The following is a 20113-nucleotide window of genomic DNA, read 5'->3' on the forward strand; positions in this document are numbered from 1 at the left end:
GCCAGCCGGGGCTTCAAATACACTTTTCTTACCAATCCTTAATATGTTTTTAGGTACCAACCCTACCAAAGGAGTTTATTTTTATTAGGGCAAACGTATATATATTAAGCCAAACATATATATAATATTAAGCCAAATATATATTAAATGTGCATATATAATGTATGTATACATTGTATAATGCATATATTATATGTGCATATATATACATTATATATAATATATACACATTTATATATACATTTATTTTATACACACACACACACACACACATTTCCCTTATACGGTCCTTCAGTTGCACAAAAAGTAAGGCCTTCTATCATTTTTGCTTTCATAAATTATAAAGTGCTTTGTAGCATATCAGAAAGTCAGCTGTTAGATATTGTCAAAATATCTCAGCTTTATATTTTATTGACCAGCATTTATAGATTTCATTGTCCCAGAACTCTCTCATGGCTTGTCCTGACTACGTATGATGCTCATTGAGGTAATTTCTTGGTACAAGAATAGCTTAAATTGCCCACTTAAACTTATACTTCAAGCAGGAGTCATAACGACTAAGCGGCAGCAGCTGCGTTAATTACCATGCTTGTTGACCTGACGTAGACATTGTTCTTCAGGTGGCAGTTTCCGTCATTTGGCACCACTATGCCTGCCAATTTGCTGTCGAGAGCAAGATGAGATGTCTGATCTGTCATCACCAGCAGCAATCTTTTAGCTTCTTTTCTCCATCCAATATGACTCTTAAAGATAAACATGTAATTAGACCTTGTACAATAACATAGATCTGTATTGTGGTCTTTATCTTAAGTAAACATTAAATCCAAGTGCACAAACATTAAGTCAGGCTAGAATGATGTGCATAAATGCAATGCTGTTTCATAAACAGAATTGACTTTTATTTGTATATTCTCTATTTTACCACAGTCATTTGACCACACAAGCCCTGGGCTGGAGCTGTCTGGTGTTCCCCTAGAGGAAGAGCAAGTCATGGTTAAGAAGTGCAGAGCACTCATGTCACGTGATGAGGACAGCAGGCACTTTCTGGTTCTTCCTTGGATGGTGGTGAGTAAAAACAGCAGCCTTTTGGGAAGCATTTCCAAGTGCATACGCTACTTATTCCCTTTTATCTTTTCCTATTTATAGCCTGCCCCAAATTTAGCTTCTCTGTCCTGAACACATACCAAAATGAGTAACACGGGTGATGAATAAGAGGTAGAAATTATTCTTCTATGCTGTTTTCAATCCATAAATCAAAAATAAAACAGGAATCCTGAATTCTTGGGGAGGTTTCCTTTTGAGCAAACACTCAATGGTGTGAAACTTCTTACCTCACAGACAGCAGCCTGGAGCATCGCATCAAAACCTCCTTCAGGTGTATCTATATTTCCAGAGATCTTCTGTCTATGAACCGCTTTTTCAAACTCAGTGACGTTCTCCGTCAAAGACAGCACGTGGATGTACCCGTGGGGAGGCATGCAGTCTAAGTTGTAGTCACTGTGTGGGGAAAGAAGAAATGCAGGTTTTGCTTTGCTGTGCTCTCTTCAGAGAGCCAAAATACTGCTCACAGTAAAATCATGTGGTTGGTGTGAGAAGGTAGTACAGCTTTTGGTTTTTGTTTTATTTTTTTTACCAAGGAAATGATATTAGAGAAAGTTTGTACTTTATAAAGTCAGAGAAAAGTTCAATATTGGTGAATATTTCTTGGCAATTTGGAAAGAGGAATATAGCAGTTTGGTGTTCAAAAATGAAGAAGATTAAACATGTTTCTTATATAATACAGGACACCAAAGGGGTTATATTTCACTAACATATTAATTTTCAGAAGGGATAAGAATTTGTAGTGGTTTCCTATCACATTTGACCATGAAGCAGCTGAAAAGCACATCTTGGGAAATGTTTTTTTAGGAATTTAGGTAAAATTGTATATATGCTATTGTTAGATTATTTTAAAATATTGTGCTATGTTTAAAAGTGATGCTTGGTATGCAATTACTGGTGAGCTGTCAAAGCTCATTAAAATGGCTCGGAGAATTCCATGATGTTCCACAAAGCGAGAGTCATTCCTCAGGTGCATCCTCACCGCAGGAGGCAGATGTTTCAGCCCCGCCCACTGCAGCAGAGTTGTTTTGGGAAATTAGAGTGTGTACTGTAAAGTGGTTTGGGCAATTTATGGAAGTAGGAATGGAGATGTTAAAATAAGCAGTTTTATTAAAGAAGAGCTAAGCATTTATATTTCTCTCTGAAAATTCAACAGGCTAATTAGAATATTGCATGAGAAAGTTGAATTTTTAGTCAGTTTTAGTTTCATACTGGGGCATGTACTATTTAAAATTAGACCACTGAAATGATAAGAAAGAGGGCTCTTCTGATCTAGCAAGCAGATTCTCATCTTTTGACCTGCCCTCCAAGTGCTAGCTGAGTTTTCTGTGAAGTCACATCTTAAGCAACGAAATTATAAACAGCCACAACACAGTAATGGGAAGATAGATGCAGTACTGCCAATGTGCGTACTACAAATTTGACAAGTCTTTGACAAACCTTATTCAACAAATATGAAGCCATCAAAAAGGAGAAACACAAAATTTTCGAAGAGGTATTTATATACACGGGACCCTAATTATTAGGAAGCTTGTCCCAAAGTACTCATATTATTTGTGTTTTTGATATTTAAAAAATATATAAAATAAAAAGCCCAAGCTCCAGGTAACCTCAGAAGTTTTCAGATAAGTACATACTTCCCCTCCAAATATTTTCACTTCTCATTTGATAAAACAAAAATATAAAATTTAGTAATTCCTTTACATAAAAACAAACTGAGTTTTTATAAGAAAAAAAAATTCACTTAGCAGTATGAAATGCACCTCCAGCACACGGTACCTGCATTGATTATGAATCCTTTCTGGGTGGATGCTGATGTACGGTGAAACTGTTTTGTCAACGTACGAGCCAAACCCAAGACGGAAGTCTCGGGAGAAAAATGCCATTTTCCTGGATAAATCATTTCCAACGGAATTTAATTTTTCAATATTATTGTGCATTGATGCTGAGACATCAACCAGATAATAAAGATCCACAGGATATTTCTTCAGGGGATGAATTTTCAGCATAAAATTAGCTTCAGCTCCTAGTTCAAAGAAAGACAGATATCATGTATTTATTTTAAATATCTCAGGATAAGCTGTCAATGAATCAGTTGTAGTTTGGATATGGAACAATGATCACAGATTCGTGTATAGTAAGTGAAATTTGGAATACTCTGGAATAATTTAAAGGCAATTTGAAAACCATCCAAATTATGAGTCTCCAACTTCTACAATGTATGTCTCACAATTTTATAGGGCAGATAGAAATAACAGCAAATGGACCAGCTCAATGTCAATGTACTAGGGAATGTATTTATTACCATGTGCACGTGTCTTTCTAGTGTGGAGAAAAGCACAGCAGGAGACAGGGAGCAGCATTCTGTCTCAGCAGAGAGTAGGCGGCTGTGTTTGTTTGAAGTTGGCTTTCAGGTTTGAAGAAAACCAGAAAGGTATCTTAAGAAAAATGGCTTCTTATTAGACTCAGGTATAAATTCATGCTTTTGGGTTAAGGCGTATTTACATAGGAGCTGTGAAAACTCCGTTACTTCTTTAAGAAGTACATTAAGCTATTCAAAATAATTAGCACCTCATCAAGAATTACATGATAAGATTCTTCTCAGCAGTTAGTTGTTAGAAGGAATGAGACAGTGGTCTAAAGAAGAGCACCCAGCAGCGCCACACTGAGGACCCGGGCAGTGTGGGGGACAGCACTTGTCCAGTGCATACTGGGTTCCCAGTAAACACGTGTTCAGGAGGCATCACAGTGGAAGGGAAGCAGCTGAGAAGAGTGTCACCACAAGGAGAATCGTGGGCACTGCCCAAGGACAGCTCTGTAGACCTGGCAGCTCTGTATTTAAATTTTTGAAGGACATGGTGAAAAGTTACCAGTTTAAATACTTGGTGAATTTTACTTTTGTTAACAATAAAACAAATGTTTTGTAAGTCATCATTTGTCCATAGAGAATATTTTGAGTGGAAAAAATTTTAATGAATACCAATTTGTATACTGTATACATTTTTGGTAGTCTGACCTACCTATTAAAGGGATCCTCTAGTAAACCATATTTTCGGTCTTAATGTGCTTAAAAGTAGCAATATTTTCTCTTAAATTATTTCACAAATCAGATGTTTTTCAGCCAGATGAAGGAATGAATTCATAACAGTAGGCTTTTTTTTTTTCTGATACATAATAATTATGGGAGAAAGGGGCTATTTACTCATCCCTTACTTGCCAATAAGTTCAGGGAACCCCTTTTACTGCAGCACTCCAAACTTTCTGGCCCAAGAGTTTGGGAGGAGGAACTGGGCGTGTGTTGCCCGGCCCAGCCAACCCTCCCATTCCTTCCGTGGAGGAGGTGGGCTGCCTGCACAGAGGCTCTGGCTTTTCGGGGACCTGGTGAAAAAGCCTGCCCGTCTGGAAGTGTCCTGCAGTTTGAGCAGAGAATTTCAATTCAGGAGAATGACAGAATCCGGCCGACAGGGCTGGATCAGTGAGAAACAGAAGTGGAGTGTAACTGGGGAGAGTGGTTCATGAGGAGGAGCTTGAACTTGAATGCGTGGGTCAGTACTGAGAGGTTTTTTTTTTTTTTTTTTACAAATTGTGTGCATGCTTTTTAATCATTGACTTGGACATATGGCTGAAGGCCTTAGGCACTGGCCGCACGGTATTTTCATCTCGGTGGATCATTGCAGTTTATCGTGGCTCTATCTAAAGATGAATGGCTGTTTGTTTTTATATAGTCATAGCATAATAAACCAGTTACACATATTTTGCAGGTTGTTATATTGTTAGTTATCTGGCCAACAGGCAGAGCCCGTGGCCTAAGCTATTCAGGGAGCTCCAACCAAATGCCAGCCACACAAGGGCCCTCAACACACACCAGCTGCTCATAGACTAGCAAGCAAATCCTGGTCTCACGCAGTGTTAGTAATTATTACCGTTACTATTACTAGAGTCTAAGCAACATTAGGGTAAGAACTGTTTATTCATTTCTGAATCCTCTGGGTTTGGTATATGCATGGCCACTCATAAATGTTTAACTAGACAATATTTGAAACCTATTTTTAAATAGCTGTTCAAAAGGCCACATATTTCTGACAGAAAGAAGCTAATATCCATGATTTCTTTCCCACAGGTTAGGGGAAACTTAAATAGTGTCTCTCTTTAAGAGGAAAAGAGTATCATCTAGCCCCAAAATGCTTGTGCTACCATGTGCGTTATTATCTCCAGGAAAGCTTCATCCTCATACCTTTTGAGATTCTAAAGGCTCAGACCCTCCTTTCCTTCAATTCACTTCAAAAGGAAGAAGTGAGTCTATCACACAGAATAAGAAAGAGGACTTGGAGAAAAGTTGAGACCTACTTAGAGCTACTGCCAGTATTGGTTTGAATAGTCCAAAGAATTAATTAAAAGTTGTTAGAGTGATTTTGAAACACTCAGATAATGGTGTGAACACTCTGAAGTCTTGGCTGCCACAAATACGACTGGGCATTAAGTAAAGATAATTTTAAAATGTTCTGCGTTAGATGAAATTGAGAAACCGTAACAGAATGTGTAAGAGTGTAGCAGGAAGAAAGAGCAGGTGATTACTATGAATTATACTCGGGCAGGGGAAGGAGACTTCCCAAGAATGAGACTGGTTTGAATAGCCAGGCACAGACCCCAACACAGTTCTGAAGTTTTGTTGTGGGGGAAATGGGGTACATGTGTAGGGGTGGGGGGAAATGCTAATTTCTGTGTTATGTTTCTTGAAAAAAAAACTTAATTTAAAAAGAATACCTGAAAAATCTTTTATTTTAAATTAAGCCACACTAAATAAGAGACTTTTTTTTCTTTTCAACATTAAAGTGAATCAAATTTGAAGTATTTTTTGAATTAGTGAAGTATAGATTATATTAATCCTCATCATATACAGTGTGTTACTCTGAAGCAGAACTAGAGAATTCTCTTCTGTCTCCTATCTTCCTAAAGATTTAATTTCAGTTTTTAGGGAACATCAACTAGGATCAGTGACTTATTTCTGTTATTATTGCTCCATACGTTTGATAGGTAAAATAATAAAAATGTATAGTTTAAGAAGTGAAACATAAAAGAAAATGTCATTTTAAAATCTCACTTTAAATATTTATTATTGTATACATTTACTAACATCCTTTTAAAAATTAGTCAATATATGAAGGAATAAAAATATCCATGGAAATTTTAAAAAACATCTTAATAGATGCTACATTGAAAGTCATGAACTTTTATCAGAAAAGAGTAAAGTGATTATTTATAACTAAATCAAGTAAATGTCAATTGGGGAATAAATAAATTTTACACTTAGGTGTGCATTTTATCAAACCCTCAAGTCTTGTATGTACCATAGTGGAAAAGACTTTTATTGAACATTGTGAGGGGTAATGTTCCTCTATGTCTGGAGTTGGTACAACAAGCTTTTTATATTATGCCCAAAAGCTGGCATGTCTTTGATGTCACAGTATATTATTTAAATGAACTAAATAAATCTAATTTAATAACTATTTGCTATATATGTAGATTATAAAATAATCTACAAAGTTATGTCATAGCTATGTTGGAAAGATGACCTACACACATTAGACATTTATAGTAATTTGCATATGTAAATTCAAATAGTGGTGGGAAATGGAGTAAAACCAAGTCCCATAATGGTTGACATAGACATTAAAGCATTTCCATTTTCACTCGTCTCCTACCCATGATCTCACCCACACTGCCTTCGCTTACCGTCTCTTGTGGACATCTCCCGTGTCTCTGTCTCCAGCCTGTATCTCTCTCTGCCCTGAACTCCAGCCTCACACAGATGAGTCACTACCTCGACCTCAGCAGTCTCAATCTGAACTCACGGCCACCTGCTCCACAGAGGGCAGCCTTCCCCATCTCACCTAGCTGCTTGAGCCAGAGCCCAGGTATGCCAATGCTCATCACCAATCACCAGCCCCTCAGGGTGCTACCTTCCCATTATGTCTCGAGTCTGTCCATTTTTCCCCTGCCTCATTGCCATCACTACCATTGCTGGCATTATCAGTACTGTCACTGTGGAAACAGCACTGAAACAGTTTTCCAACTTTTTAACTGTTGATTTATAGTCTTGGGGGGATTCAACTACATCCTATCTACAAAAAGGAACAAGCTAAATTCATTTAAATGTAACACACTCATAAAAATGTACCTTGTATTAATAATTTCAAATCTTTAAATATTTTTTAAAAGACATTTTTAAAGGATATAGTCATTAATCAGATATACAGAACATACAAGCTTCATGTGTTCTTAACTTCTTATATCTTAACTTTTTCGATTTGCTAGGGTTTCTCCTCTTGTTGAGTCAATTTTTAATCATGTATTTTTCTATAAAATTATCTATGTCATCAAGATTTATACATTTTGCCCTGGATGGCGTAGCTCAGTGGATTGAGTGCAGGCTGCAAACAAAAGCATCGCAGGTTCAATTCCCAGTCAGGGCACATGCCTGGGCTGCAGGCCATGGCCCCCAGCAACTGCACATTGATGTTTCTCTCTCTTTCTCCCTCCCTTCCCTCTCTAAAAATAAATAAATAAAATCTTTAAAAAAAGATTTATACATTTTACTATAGATTTTTATGTTTAATATTTTCTTAAAGTTTTTTTCCCTTGTTATTTCTCTGGTTATAGTCTGTATAATTAGTTTATTTGCTTTTTGTCCTCTTTTCTTAATTAGATTTGCTAACAATTTATTTATTTGATTGGGCTTTACAAAGAACCAGTGCTTGGATTTACATTCATTTTACTTTTCTATTTCTAATTTTACATTTCATTAATTTTGTTTCATTTTTAACTTATGAATTCCTTCTTGTTTTTGTTTTTCTTATAGCAATTTTGTTTTTGTTGTTCCTATATTTTTATTTGGATAGTTAATTTTTGTTCATTCTTCTTTAATAATAAAAGCATTTAAAGTTTGAATTTTCCTGAGAGCAACTACAGTCACATTCTATATATTTTGATATGTATTGATGTTATTATTGCTATTATTAAATAGTCTATGACTATTGTTGTGATTTATTCTTAGAGACAGAATTTATTTAAGAGAAGCTTTTCTTAGTTTCTCTGTCATTTAATATTTGTTCATCCTCTTATATTGATATCAAATTTTATTGCACAGTGCTCACAGATATTGGCTTCTAACATCAGTTTTACTTTTTGGGATTCAGTTTTCTTATCTAAAATATGACAAATTTCTGAAAATATTTTATGGCCTTTGAAAATATTATTATATATAGCACGCACTATGGACTGAATTGTGTCTCGCCCATTTACATGTTGAAGCCCTAACCTACAATGCAATGGTGTTTGAAGATTGGGCCTTGGGAGCTAATGAGGTTTAGATGACATCATGAGGATGGGCCCCTTATGATGTGATCAGTGCCCTTAATAAGAAGAAACACCAGAGAGCTCTTTCTCTGTCTCTGTCTCTCTCCCAGTCACTCTCTGTTCCTTTTCAGGAATGAAACCTCCTAGCACTGCACCTTGGTCTCAGACTTCTCGCTTCCAGAACTATGAGAAAATAAATTTTTTATTTAAGCCCCCTTGTGTATGGCATTTGGTTATGGCAGCAATAGAAGGTGGCAAGCATCACAATCTTATTTTTGTTTTTTATGTATCCCTTTCTGGCTGTTTCTCATATATATCCATACTGTGCCATATAATTGTTTTGTATGGTGAAGGGCACAGCTTTAATTAGAAGCTGGTAATATACTTAGGGCCAAAAAAGAAATGAACTTTGTTTATCTGGTAATCCAAGAGTGTGGAAGAAATAGTTTTGCTTTGGAGTAAGGAGGTTGTATGTCAATAATGGTCATTTAAGAATTTAATGACAAGATCACCCTGAATGAAATAATGAAGGCTTGAAGGTAACTGCACACTGGTTAAAACTAAATGCATTTAATTGAGTGATGCGTCCCTGTGCACCTGAACTGATTTTGCCACATGAGGTTGTACACTAGGATTCTCTAGCACTGGAGGGAAATTAATAGTTTCTTAGTGGCCTACTACATATACCAAACTCCGGAATACAATGTGATGAAAGGGAAAGTACAAAATAATTACTGGAGGAAAAGTGTGTATTAATCTCAGGGGCCATGACAAAGCTGCTCAAGTTATTATGACAATTTTGAATTGTAATTTTTGTGTCACAAAGGTTATAGGGACTTAGCTTAATTCACATCTCTTACTAATTGATTATTCCACTAATAAATTCAACAAATACTTATGGAATGCTTACTGTATGCCAGCACTTTGCTAAGCATTGGAGAGACAGAGTGGAATAAAATGTGTTCTCTGTGTTCCAGAGCTCCCAGTAGAGCAGGAACACAATCACACTACAGCATGATCAAGTCTGGTAACACATTATTATAATACAGTGTGGTCAGGTTTGCAGAGAATGTCTGAGGCCACACAGCTAGCTAATTGTAGGCACAGCAAAGAGTCGAATTCTGATTTCTTGATTCTGAGCCTACTTTTATTTTCACTACAATAATATTGCCTGCCACAAAGTATTAAATATGAGCAAATAAAACTAAAGGCAATTTCAAATTAAAAAAAATCATCATAGATTTATTTGGAAAGCACCAAACCTGGACGCAGCTGGACCAACACTTCTCCTGGTGTCACCTGGGTATTAATTTCATTTTCACTTGGCATTACATGCACAGAAGGGTATTCTATTGAATCAATTGAACATCCTTTGCTTATTAAATTGGAAACAATATCACAGCGTTCACTCCTTGATCCACCTGAAATGAAATCCTGTTTAAAAGAAGGAAAATCACTGACATTTTTAGGCATATTATCTTAATTATAACCAAAGAAAATCACATTACAAATATTGCAAAGAGGCCATCTTCTAATATTGTACAAATTGTGCAACTATTCGAAATAGCTGCCTGTTTCCAATAAGGGTACTGGCAAGTTTATCTTAAGCAAGGCTTTAATTTCTAAATCTTATTTAAAAAGAAGAAAATGCATATTAAAGAGAAGATTTAAACCAAGTACTTTAAATGTTGTTAACTGATCACTGTAAAATTATACCAACTTAATTCCTTCAAAATATTTTACTTTGGAAAGACTGCTCCAAAAGAAAACTTATCCAAAATAGACCATTCAGTGGTTCCAAATGTACGCCTCAGCTCTCAAAGAACTCAACTGGTATGTTTATTATATACTATTATGTCTGGAATATGAGAGCAAGTCTTCAAAAGTCACAAGCCTAATTAGGTACAGAAAATTCATAAGAGAATGAATTGGAAATCTATGTTTTGATTCTAGACTATGAAATCTGCCAACTTCTTATTCACCCAACAGTAATTCAATAAACTAAGAATGATCAATGCTTATAACGAGGCAGGGAGATGAGATGGCAGCTCAAATTTTCCTGATTTTGCAACTGAATCTACAACTTTCATTACTATTCAGCATTGGCTAGTTGATGTTTAGCCAATAAACTTGGAATTAATGGAGCAACCTCAAAATATTGTTTATCTCAACTGAGGAAAAAGAACTGATACTTTTTGCATCGTGTAATCATTCAGGTTGTTTCCCTAAGAACAGGATATGCATTGAAAAGTATAGAAATATATATTTTATTATAGATAATGTTGGCCTGAATTGTTTGTGATATTTGCTTACACATTAGCTAGACATTTGCTCAGTGATCTTCCTGGCAGTGGCTGTTTTGATCTGGCATTCAGTCATTCCTCCTTTAGTTCAGCTGATTCACAGAACTGGATTAACTGTCAATTAATCATTCAATCAAAGAATGTTGATTGAATACTTAGAGACAGGAGGTTGTTAGGTGCTGAGGATACAGGATGGGACAAGGCAGAGTGAGTGTCTGTTATCAAAGACTCAATGGACCATCAGCGAATTCTGCCATTGAGCAGGTAAATGTAATTATCAGCAGTGTTAAAGTTAGGGGAAAGCAGAGATTGTCATAAGGTTATGGAGATGATTAAGTTTAATATTAGTGGTATATGAGTTCACTAATTATGAACAGGGACATCCCTGGCAGTGGAGAGTAATTAGATGGGATGGTGGTAGGCGATATAAAAACATTCATACAAGGATTTTCATTTAATTCCCGTCTCAATTTAGAACAAGAGTTGGAAAAGTAGGAACAGTGGGACAAATAACAACCCATGGCCTGTTTTCATATGGCTTTAGTAATAAAAAAATTCTTTTTACATTTTTAAAATGCTATAAAACAGCAAAGAAGAAGAATAGGCAACAGAGACAGTGTGTAGCCCACAAAACTCAAAAAATTTTACTATGTGACTCTTCACAGTACTGATCCTTAGAGTGTGGAGTGCACTTGTAATGCAATGTAATTAAAAGGTAATGAAGAACATTTCCTTTTCATTCAAGGCTTTCAGGTTTCATTTGGTAAATGACTTCATGGAAACAGAAAAATCCAGTTTGCTTTGCTATTGACCATACACCAAGATTTTAGTCTGAAGTTTACAATGTTCAAAGCCTTAATTTCATGTATCCAAATTTATCCTAGGTAATAAAACTTAGAGGGACTGAATGTGAGATTTGGGCTATAAACAATTTGGAGTTCCTCAGAAAGAAGTGGCATATACTTCTATCATCTGTGTAACTTCCCTTCAGAAAGCCTCAGGCTAGATAGGGGGGTGGATCCCCCCTGTCCCGGAGCCTGGGCACCTGGGGAGCATGTGCTAATTTGTGCTCACATGACAGGACGCAGACCAAGGGCCACATGTGCTTTATGGATGCAAAACCCCAAGCCTTCGGATCAGCAAGGGAATAAAGTACAAATAACTCCGATTTTTCTTTTCAGCCAGGGATTTTGCTATTTGTGTATACAGAATGGAAAAGGAAGGAGTATGGTTAATTCACTGCAACTATACATCAAGCTATGCCATGTGACCTTTAAATGTCAAATCAGTTTGCTGAAATGGGCCAAATAGCCTCAATTGTTGTGCAATGTCTAAACCAGCATGGCTGTTTTTACCCCACTGTAAAAACTTAGTGTGTGCATGAAACGAATATTGTATGCCAACTATAATTTTAAAACATTTTTTAAAAATGTGAAAAGGAGATGGAATGTTGTTTGCATTTTTAAGCAGGATAGTCAGATGACATTAGAACAAACCTGTGAAGTATTAGGAAACTACAAGAATTTCTGGAGGAAAAAAATACATGAAGAGGAAACATACTGAGTAAATGCCCCAGGCAGAAAGAGGCATGTCTGGCTTGGGCAAGGAACAATAAGGAGGCCAAAGCAGGGGCCAGAAATAATAATAATAGGAATAAAGTAGCTAACTTCTGTTGAGAAAAAACCCTAAGTTACAAAAATATCGCCAATTCAACAATTAGGATTGAAAAGGGAAGAAAAGACCATGGCATCAAAAGAAGTAAAGAAAGGAATGCTGCCGTGTCCACTGTGGCCTACTTTCCACTTTGCGTAAAAGAAAGGAATTCGAGGCCACACCCGTTTAATTTTCGGTGTTTTGTGGCATTTTAATTTCTTCTAATTCTTATGTTTTATGTTTTACTTTTTCTATAAGAAATACTCAAGCAAACTCATACTTCAACTGTCTGCATCTAAAACCAATTTGGTGATGATGTTTTCAGTTGTAGACTTGAAATCTATACAGTTTAGTTAATCAATATCACCCCAATAAACTAAAAAGAAACCTAGGATCAACTGTTGAGTTTTTAAATTTGGCATCACATTCTATAGTGTAAGTTTAGTTATTTTGAGGTTACTAATTGAATTTGTATTATAGTTATGGAAATTTTATGTCATATAAAAATTTTCTCAAAAGTGTTTCATTGTGTTTATTATATAACTTAAGTATCCTGTTCTTTCTAAAATATATTACTTTATATTTAAAAAAATAAGAATAAAAAAATAGAATCTGTTTGGAATGAAATGCCCATGTTGAAGTTATCCTGGTTGGCTTTTCTTCACTTATTACTTTCACCCATTTAATGTAATAATCTGGGGAGATAAATAAGAAAAGTGTTTTCTCCTACTCATTTCTGAGTCCTTTTGATTTTCAAATTTGGCAATCTGTATAGAAATAAAAGAATTTTCTTTTTGATAGTGAATGTCCTTTGTATCATTTTTTAAAAATGATGGTTCTAAAGAGAGAGGGAGGGAGAGAGAGAGACAGAGAGAGAAACAGCAACCTTGTTGTCCTACCTATTTATGCATTTGTTGGTTGATTCTTGTATGTGCCCTGACTGGGGATCAAACACTCAACCTTGGCGTACTGGGACAATGCTCTAACCCACTGAAGGTACCTGGCCAGGACTGTATCACATTTTAATATAATTACGCTCCAGGGCTGCCCTCTAAATATGTGTCTGCCTACGCAATGACAATCTGTATCTGACTTACCAGCCAGAAGAGGAAGAGAAACTGGTAAAGTCTTCCGCATATGTTAAAAAGGAACAGGAGACATTAAACTAGGTCATATTAATAAGAATCTGCCTATCTTAAATATTTTTCAATTACCTTTATGTAGCATAGAGAGAAAGAGAAGATAAAATATATGGAATGGCAGATTAACATGCTACACAAGAATGTATGCAAATTGAGTATATGAGGTCTGTCCAGAAAAAATGCAGCCATTGTTAGTATAACGAGAACAGTTTGTAAAACATCAATGTATCCTGCCAGCCAAGGAGAGTGGACTGGAATGCACATGCGTGAACAATGATGACTTCACTGTACTAGTCAATGGGGGTGGTAGACACCGTTGAATGAGCATGTGTACTGTGTGGTTGTTGGCATTCAAAATGACTGAGTAGAGCAATGAATCTGCATCCAATTTTTCGTTAAGCTTGAACATTTCTCTGTGGAAACTATTTAGACAATTCAGAAGGCTGCAACTATGGACAGCCAGAGATTGACGACTTCATCACGATGAAGCGCCTGCTCATGCATCATGTCTCATGTAGGGTTTTTGGTGAAACATCAAATCACCAGGTGGCTCAGCCCTCACACAGTCCAGATTTGGTGCCCTGCGACTTCTGGCTTTTCTCAAAACTAAAATCACCTTTGAAAGGGAAGAGATTTCAGACCATCGATGAGATTCAGGAAAATACGACAGGTCAGCTGGTGGCAATTGGGAGAACTGTGTGAGGTCCCAAGGTGCCTACTTTGACAGGGACTGAGGCATCATTGTCCTATGTACAATATTTCTTGTATCTTGTTTAATAAATGTCTCTATTTTTCATATCACATGGCTGGATACCTTCTGAACAGACCTTGTATATTCTGTATAAATTTTCTAGTGATCTTTTTTACTTTTTGTTGTTGTTAGTGAGAGAGGCGGGTAGAGGAGGGGAAGAGAGAGAAAGAGAGGTTTTTAACACTTTGTTATTTATAGTACAGTTGTAATTCTTACCTTAGTACTAGTCATTTTATCTGCTATATGGTCCTAGGTTTAATTTTATTCAAAAGTCATAAGAGTCTCTCAGCTGAAGTACTTAAAACTAACTGATGGTTAATTTAGCTTCAGGTCATGAATAATAAAGAAAAAAAGATACCAATAATATTTCTTTCAACTTAAAAAAAAATCTTTAAATTACAGCTGACATTTGGAGCTATATCAGTATGAAGTATACAGCACAGTGGTTAGATATTTATGTCACTCATGAAGTGACCACCCCGATAAGTCTGACACCACACATAGTTATTACAATGCTATTGACTGTATTCCCTTAAGCTGTACTTCACATCCTGTCACTATCTTATAACTGCCAATCTATACTTCTTAATTCTTTCACCTTTTTCACCCAGCCCTCCAAACCCTGTTCCATCTGGGAACCATCAGTTCATTTCTGTATCTATGAGTTTGTTTCTGTTTCATTTTTTTAATTCTCATTTTTAAATTCCACATATAAGTGTAAATATATGGTGTTTGTCCTTCATCATATGACTCATTTCACCCAGGACAATGCTCTCTAGGTCCCTCTGTGTTGTCCCAAATGGTAAGGCCTTGTTCTTTTTTATGGCTGACTAATATTCCAGTGTCTATATGTACCATTTTTTCTTTATTCATTGGCCTTTTGGCTGGTCCATTTACATGTAATTATTGATAGGCATGTACTTATTGTCATTTTATTAATCGTTTTCTCATGGTTTTTGTTGTTCTCTGTTCTTATTCTCTCAGTCTCTTCTCTTATATGTTGATGACTTTCTGTAATGTTGTGTTTGGATTCCTTTCTCTTTATTTCTTGTATATCTCGTGTAGATTTTTGGTTTGTGGTTTCCACATGCTTCATATATACCAAGCTGTGTTTATAGCAGGCTATTTTAAGTTAACAGTCACTTAAGTTCAAACCCATTCTACAATCACTACCATTTTTACTCACCCCTTCCATGTTTATGGATTTTTTTGGTCATTATATTTTACTTCTTTTGTGTGTTTGTGTGTATCCCTTAATTTACTGTTGTAATTACACATGACCTTCTTGCTTTTGCCTTTTAACCTGTGTACTAGCTTTAGTGTTGGTTGATCCACTGCTGTTACAGTGGGTTTGCTTTTGTCAGTGAGATTTTTTCTCTGTGATATTTTCTAGTTCACATTTTTTATTTTCTTCTTTTTGAAGAAGTTCCTTTAATATTTCATGTAATACTGGTTTGCTAGGATGAACTTCTTCAGCTTTTCTTTTACTTTTGATCAGCTTTGAAAATTATATGAAACAGGCTTAATTTGTTACTGTTTATCTCTTCTATTCATGAACACAGAAAACAGCATCTTCTTTCCTTGTCCCCCCACCCTGGCTGATGGAGGCATAAAAGGCATCAGCTGCGTGCATGCCTAAGTGGTGGCTGACCTTTCACAACTAACCTTACATTCTTTCTCTTGGTGATGTCAGGTCAGCCTATAGGAAGTGGACAACTCCTTCTGAGTCCTAATGCTGGTTGCTTTCCCTAAGGTTGTGTTCTTAACACAGGCAATTCTCTGATTTCCCTGAGCTTGAATGAATTGGTCCAGAGTCTCACCGAAGTTCTTATAATAACAACGCCCATTTCGCAGGCAATATCTGTTTGCCAAATGCTTCCCACATACTATTTCACTTAGTCTTCACAACAGTGTGTCATAGGTGCAGTTACTATGTCCATCCTAGAGCTAGGTAAAACTGAGCTTCAGCATGGGCAAGCTGACATGCCCACATCTGTGCAGTTAGAAATGGATGGAAGTGGGATCAGAGTCCAAGTTGATCTCATTTCAGAGCCTCCTTTTTCAGCCTTTTAATTAGACCGCTGTTCACTACACAGAATACTTTGAGACATGAACAGCCCAGTCATATGTGAGTATTTTCTGAGATCCCTGATACAGGTTTGGCCCACAGCAAACACAGGTTTGTTTTTCTTGTTTTGACAACCCCAGCTTTGCCCCTGGCTAGCCTCCTTCCATTTGGCCACCGCTCCTCTCAAAACCCCTTCTCCTCTGGCAGGACTGACGCTGCAACTCCTACAGCTGTGACTCTCCAGCCTTTCCACGCCAGCAGAAGTGTGAGATGGAGAAGGGGTTCCTCTGGAACGTTCTGTGTGGCAGGCATGGTGCATTTAGCTGACAACGGGGTTTCTGAACCATGCTTTGAAAGTTCTTCTGAACAACACTCACTAAAGTTCTCAGCAACTGATGTCAAGTTGGCACAAACTTCATGACTCTAAGGATCTTCCTTAGTGATACAGTAAAAATCTAAAATGCAGTATTGGGTTAGGGTCAGGGACTATCAAGCAACGACACATTCTTGAGAGAGAAAATCCTGGAAGTAAACTCTAAAGTCAAGATTGCAGAGATGAGGAAAAGGAGGCTCAGAGGATGGAGTGAATTTTGCGTGGTCATTTGGCTCATAAAAACTGGAAGAAATGAGATTGGTCTTGGAAACTTGGGAATTGCCTTCTCTGTAACATTGCTTGGCTCCATGGATTCTGGCAAAGCACTGCTTAGTTTTGAGTGACATCTGATTTTCCCACTGGTAAAAAGGCCCAGGAGGCCTTGAGTCTGTCAGTAGGAGGGGCGCTTACTTTCAGACATGGCTACTGTTTTGTGAAACCTCTCCATGTCTCTTTCTTGACTAGCTTCACAGAAGAATGCAATGTCCACCATCCTGTACTACTTTTTACCTTTCTTCTTCCTCCTGGGAGATGCAGAAGAGCAAGCAGTGATAGGAGAGGGTGGAAAGAGGAGTGTAGGTACAGTTTTTGAGCTAAATTAGAGGAGGTAAAGCTAGAGATTTCTCTTCATGTCAAGCAAAAGGCCATTAAAGATCTGCCTGTTCCACTTTCAGGAGCTACATAAAATAAATACAAAATTACCTAGGCAGTCTTATAAAAGAAAGCACAAATTAGCAGATGGCTGTTTCATTGCAACTTACTGTATAAGGTAGTTCTGCCTGAAGATTTCCAACAACATTCATAAAACAACTTTAGACCCAAGAAAGAAGGAATGCATTATAATTATTTTACTGACAAGTTACTGGGATATGCTTCTCTTGTTAGAATATAAAACACTAATTTTGAACAATAAACATTGCTGAGCTATTTTCCACTCCACAGAATGTGGACCTACACAAGACCACATGAACTGTACCGCATGGGAAAGAAGAGCACCCCCCCATTTCCCATAAGTAACTAAAGAATTGATGCACAGTGTTACAATCGAGTAAATCACTTATCTCCAAGTATGTCAAATAAAAACAAATGAAATAGACCAATAAATTAGCTTGTTCCTCTTTACTAAGCAAGTATAAGACAATGATCCAACTTGGATACACAACCTAATGCCCCAAAGCTGCAGCAAGAATTTCACACAAAGCCTTCTGACCCAGCAAAAGTTACTCTTCTGTGTTTGCCAATTTTTCTCTATGGAACAGATGGAAAACATAAAATGGTTTGCACTTTGTTTCTAAATTACCATAATTTTCCTAATAAAATGGTTATACTTTATATTCAGTCAGATAGGCTGTTTCCAAGCATAAAACCAAATAAAATTTCCTGATGCTCATCAGTATTTTTTTTTCCTGATGCACCTTCAAGACACAGAATGTCAGGGCAAGGAAGTTACGCTAGAGAGAAGGGCAACTGTGAGAAAAACAGAAAAGAGCAAAAAAAAAAAAGGAAGAAAGGGAAAAATAGGCACACCTCTTGAGCACACCATCCACACTGCGGATCCAGGGCGAGGCACCGGGTGCAGGACGCTGCGTTCGAAGACGCACATCTATTGTTTTCTGTGTGGAGGACAAAATGAGGCGTTAGCGTTTACTCTCCCGTCGGGAAGTACATGCAATTCTAGACCAAGTGTTTTCTGAAAACTGAAATAACTGACCAATAGCTTTAAGGACATGGCATCAAAAAATATATGGAACTTCTTTGGGAAAAGTTAACCTGCTCACAGCTATTAATAGATACTGCATTTCCTAAAGAGTTATTATTTGGGGAAAATGAGAGTGGTAAAAATGTGATTTTAGCCAAGTTTGGGGGTTTGGCTTGCATTCTGCTGCAATAGTAGAGGACCCTCCAAAGTTTTTAATGTGCTGAAGTTTCACTGTATTTCATATTATTTGAACCAATGAAGTGTTTTTGGATTTAGAATTTTTCCTGTAAAAATAATCAAATGCAGGCCTCAATCTCAACATGTAAATCCATGTTGAGTCATAGTGAATGAATTTCCTGAGGAATAATCTTGCTGGACATATACTGTAATTAATTTGGGTTAATATTGTCATATTGATTATTTTGGCTTAAAGGGTATCAGAACCAGATAATTGATTCAGTATTTTAAAGGGAAAGAAGTGGTTAAAATGAATGAGTTATTTTAGTTAGTGTAATTTATCTGACTGGATCACTTTAAAATCATTACCAATTCACTTTTCCATTGATACCTACACTTGGCTGTGACATTTTAATAACATAGTTATGCCTAGAAAATATTTACCTTTATCTCTCTAGCCACTACTTACACCATTAAAAAAGGCTCATCATTATAGATTTAAATACATAAAATATAATGAGTCAAATTCTTTTATGAGTTTTTAGTGGAATAATCACATACTTTCTATATTCTTCCCACATGCTCTCTGCATTCTATTTGCTACAAAGCGCTCCAAGGATGCTGGAAACTACCACATCCCATCCAGCTCACTCACAGGCGCACAGTAAATAACCCAGTCATGCTGGTTGTAAGCGGCTCACAGCCCAGGTGAGAGGAGAACTGTATCAGCAAACAGTAAAATACAGTGTGATAAGCACAAGAGAGATATCCCCAAGGCCCTATGAATGCAGTGAGGAGCTTCTCACTCTGCTGCAGAGGGACGGGCAGGGGTTAGGGAGAGGGGGTGTTTAAGGGTGGCTCCCCAGAGGCCATGGTATCTAGTGTGTTCCTTCGCCACCTCACTTTACTTACTCTGATCTGTGTTTATATCTTTTGAAAAATATAATAGGTGTGAAAGAAGACTGTGTGTGCACAATCACTCTGACATGGGAGTTTGAAAGAGGACAGAGCCCACAAAATCTCTAGCTGTTCCCATCCCATGGGTATGGGTGTTGGCAGTGGGAAGAAAGAGAGAGGAACTGTAGGGGAGCAATCACGGCGGAAAGTTGCTAACCGTGGCGGAGTGAGTACTCTTCCCCATAACTCCTCAGACACCAAGGAGTTAAGCCGAAAGCATCCTTTCCTCACATCCCTGCTGTTCTGTTACCTCCTCCCTTGCACCCTTTGTCCTTGGCTTTATATCAACTTTAAAAATACATTATCTAAAAAATTCTTCACTAATATAGATGCACTGGCCTAGAATACCAAGGACAAAAAAAAATAACTAATGTTTGAGTCTCCTTTTACTACCAGTGCGGCCACCTAACTATGAAGACTACGAAGCCTAGAATCCTTCCATGTAACTTAGCCTGCAAAACTATAAAACCTACTTATTCCTAAAATATTCAGAAGAGGGAGTGACCTTTTAACTTGTCCCAGAAAGAAAAAGG

General features: G+C 37.0%; 1 protein-coding gene across 3 annotated transcripts in view; it reads right to left on the minus strand.

Moving 5' to 3' along the window:
* The window catches only part of ITGB8 (integrin subunit beta 8), a 77619-nt gene that overhangs the window by 31574 nt on the left and 25932 nt on the right, over nucleotides 1–20113 (minus strand). Inside the window, exons 2-6 of one of the 3 annotated variants that reach the window (XM_045827538.1) lie at nucleotides 18275–18360; nucleotides 9720–9891; nucleotides 2881–3127; nucleotides 1332–1497; nucleotides 585–743 (exon numbers count right to left, since the gene is read on the minus strand). In XM_045827538.1, the coding sequence (XP_045683494.1) occupies nucleotides 585–743; nucleotides 1332–1497; nucleotides 2881–3127; nucleotides 9720–9891; nucleotides 18275–18360 (830 nt within the window). Of the gene's footprint in view, nucleotides 1–584; nucleotides 744–1331; nucleotides 1498–2880; nucleotides 3128–9719; nucleotides 9892–10770; nucleotides 10790–18274; nucleotides 18361–20113 lie in introns of those variants that run through there. The other 2 variants (XM_045827539.1, XM_045827540.1) reach the window with 2 other exon arrangements.

The sequence above is a fragment of the Phyllostomus hastatus genome, unplaced genomic scaffold (genome assembly GCF_019186645.2).
Source record: "Phyllostomus hastatus isolate PE091 unplaced genomic scaffold, TTU_PhHast_1.1 phas_scaffold_78, whole genome shotgun sequence".
Classification (NCBI taxonomy): domain Eukaryota; kingdom Metazoa; phylum Chordata; class Mammalia; order Chiroptera; family Phyllostomidae; genus Phyllostomus; species Phyllostomus hastatus.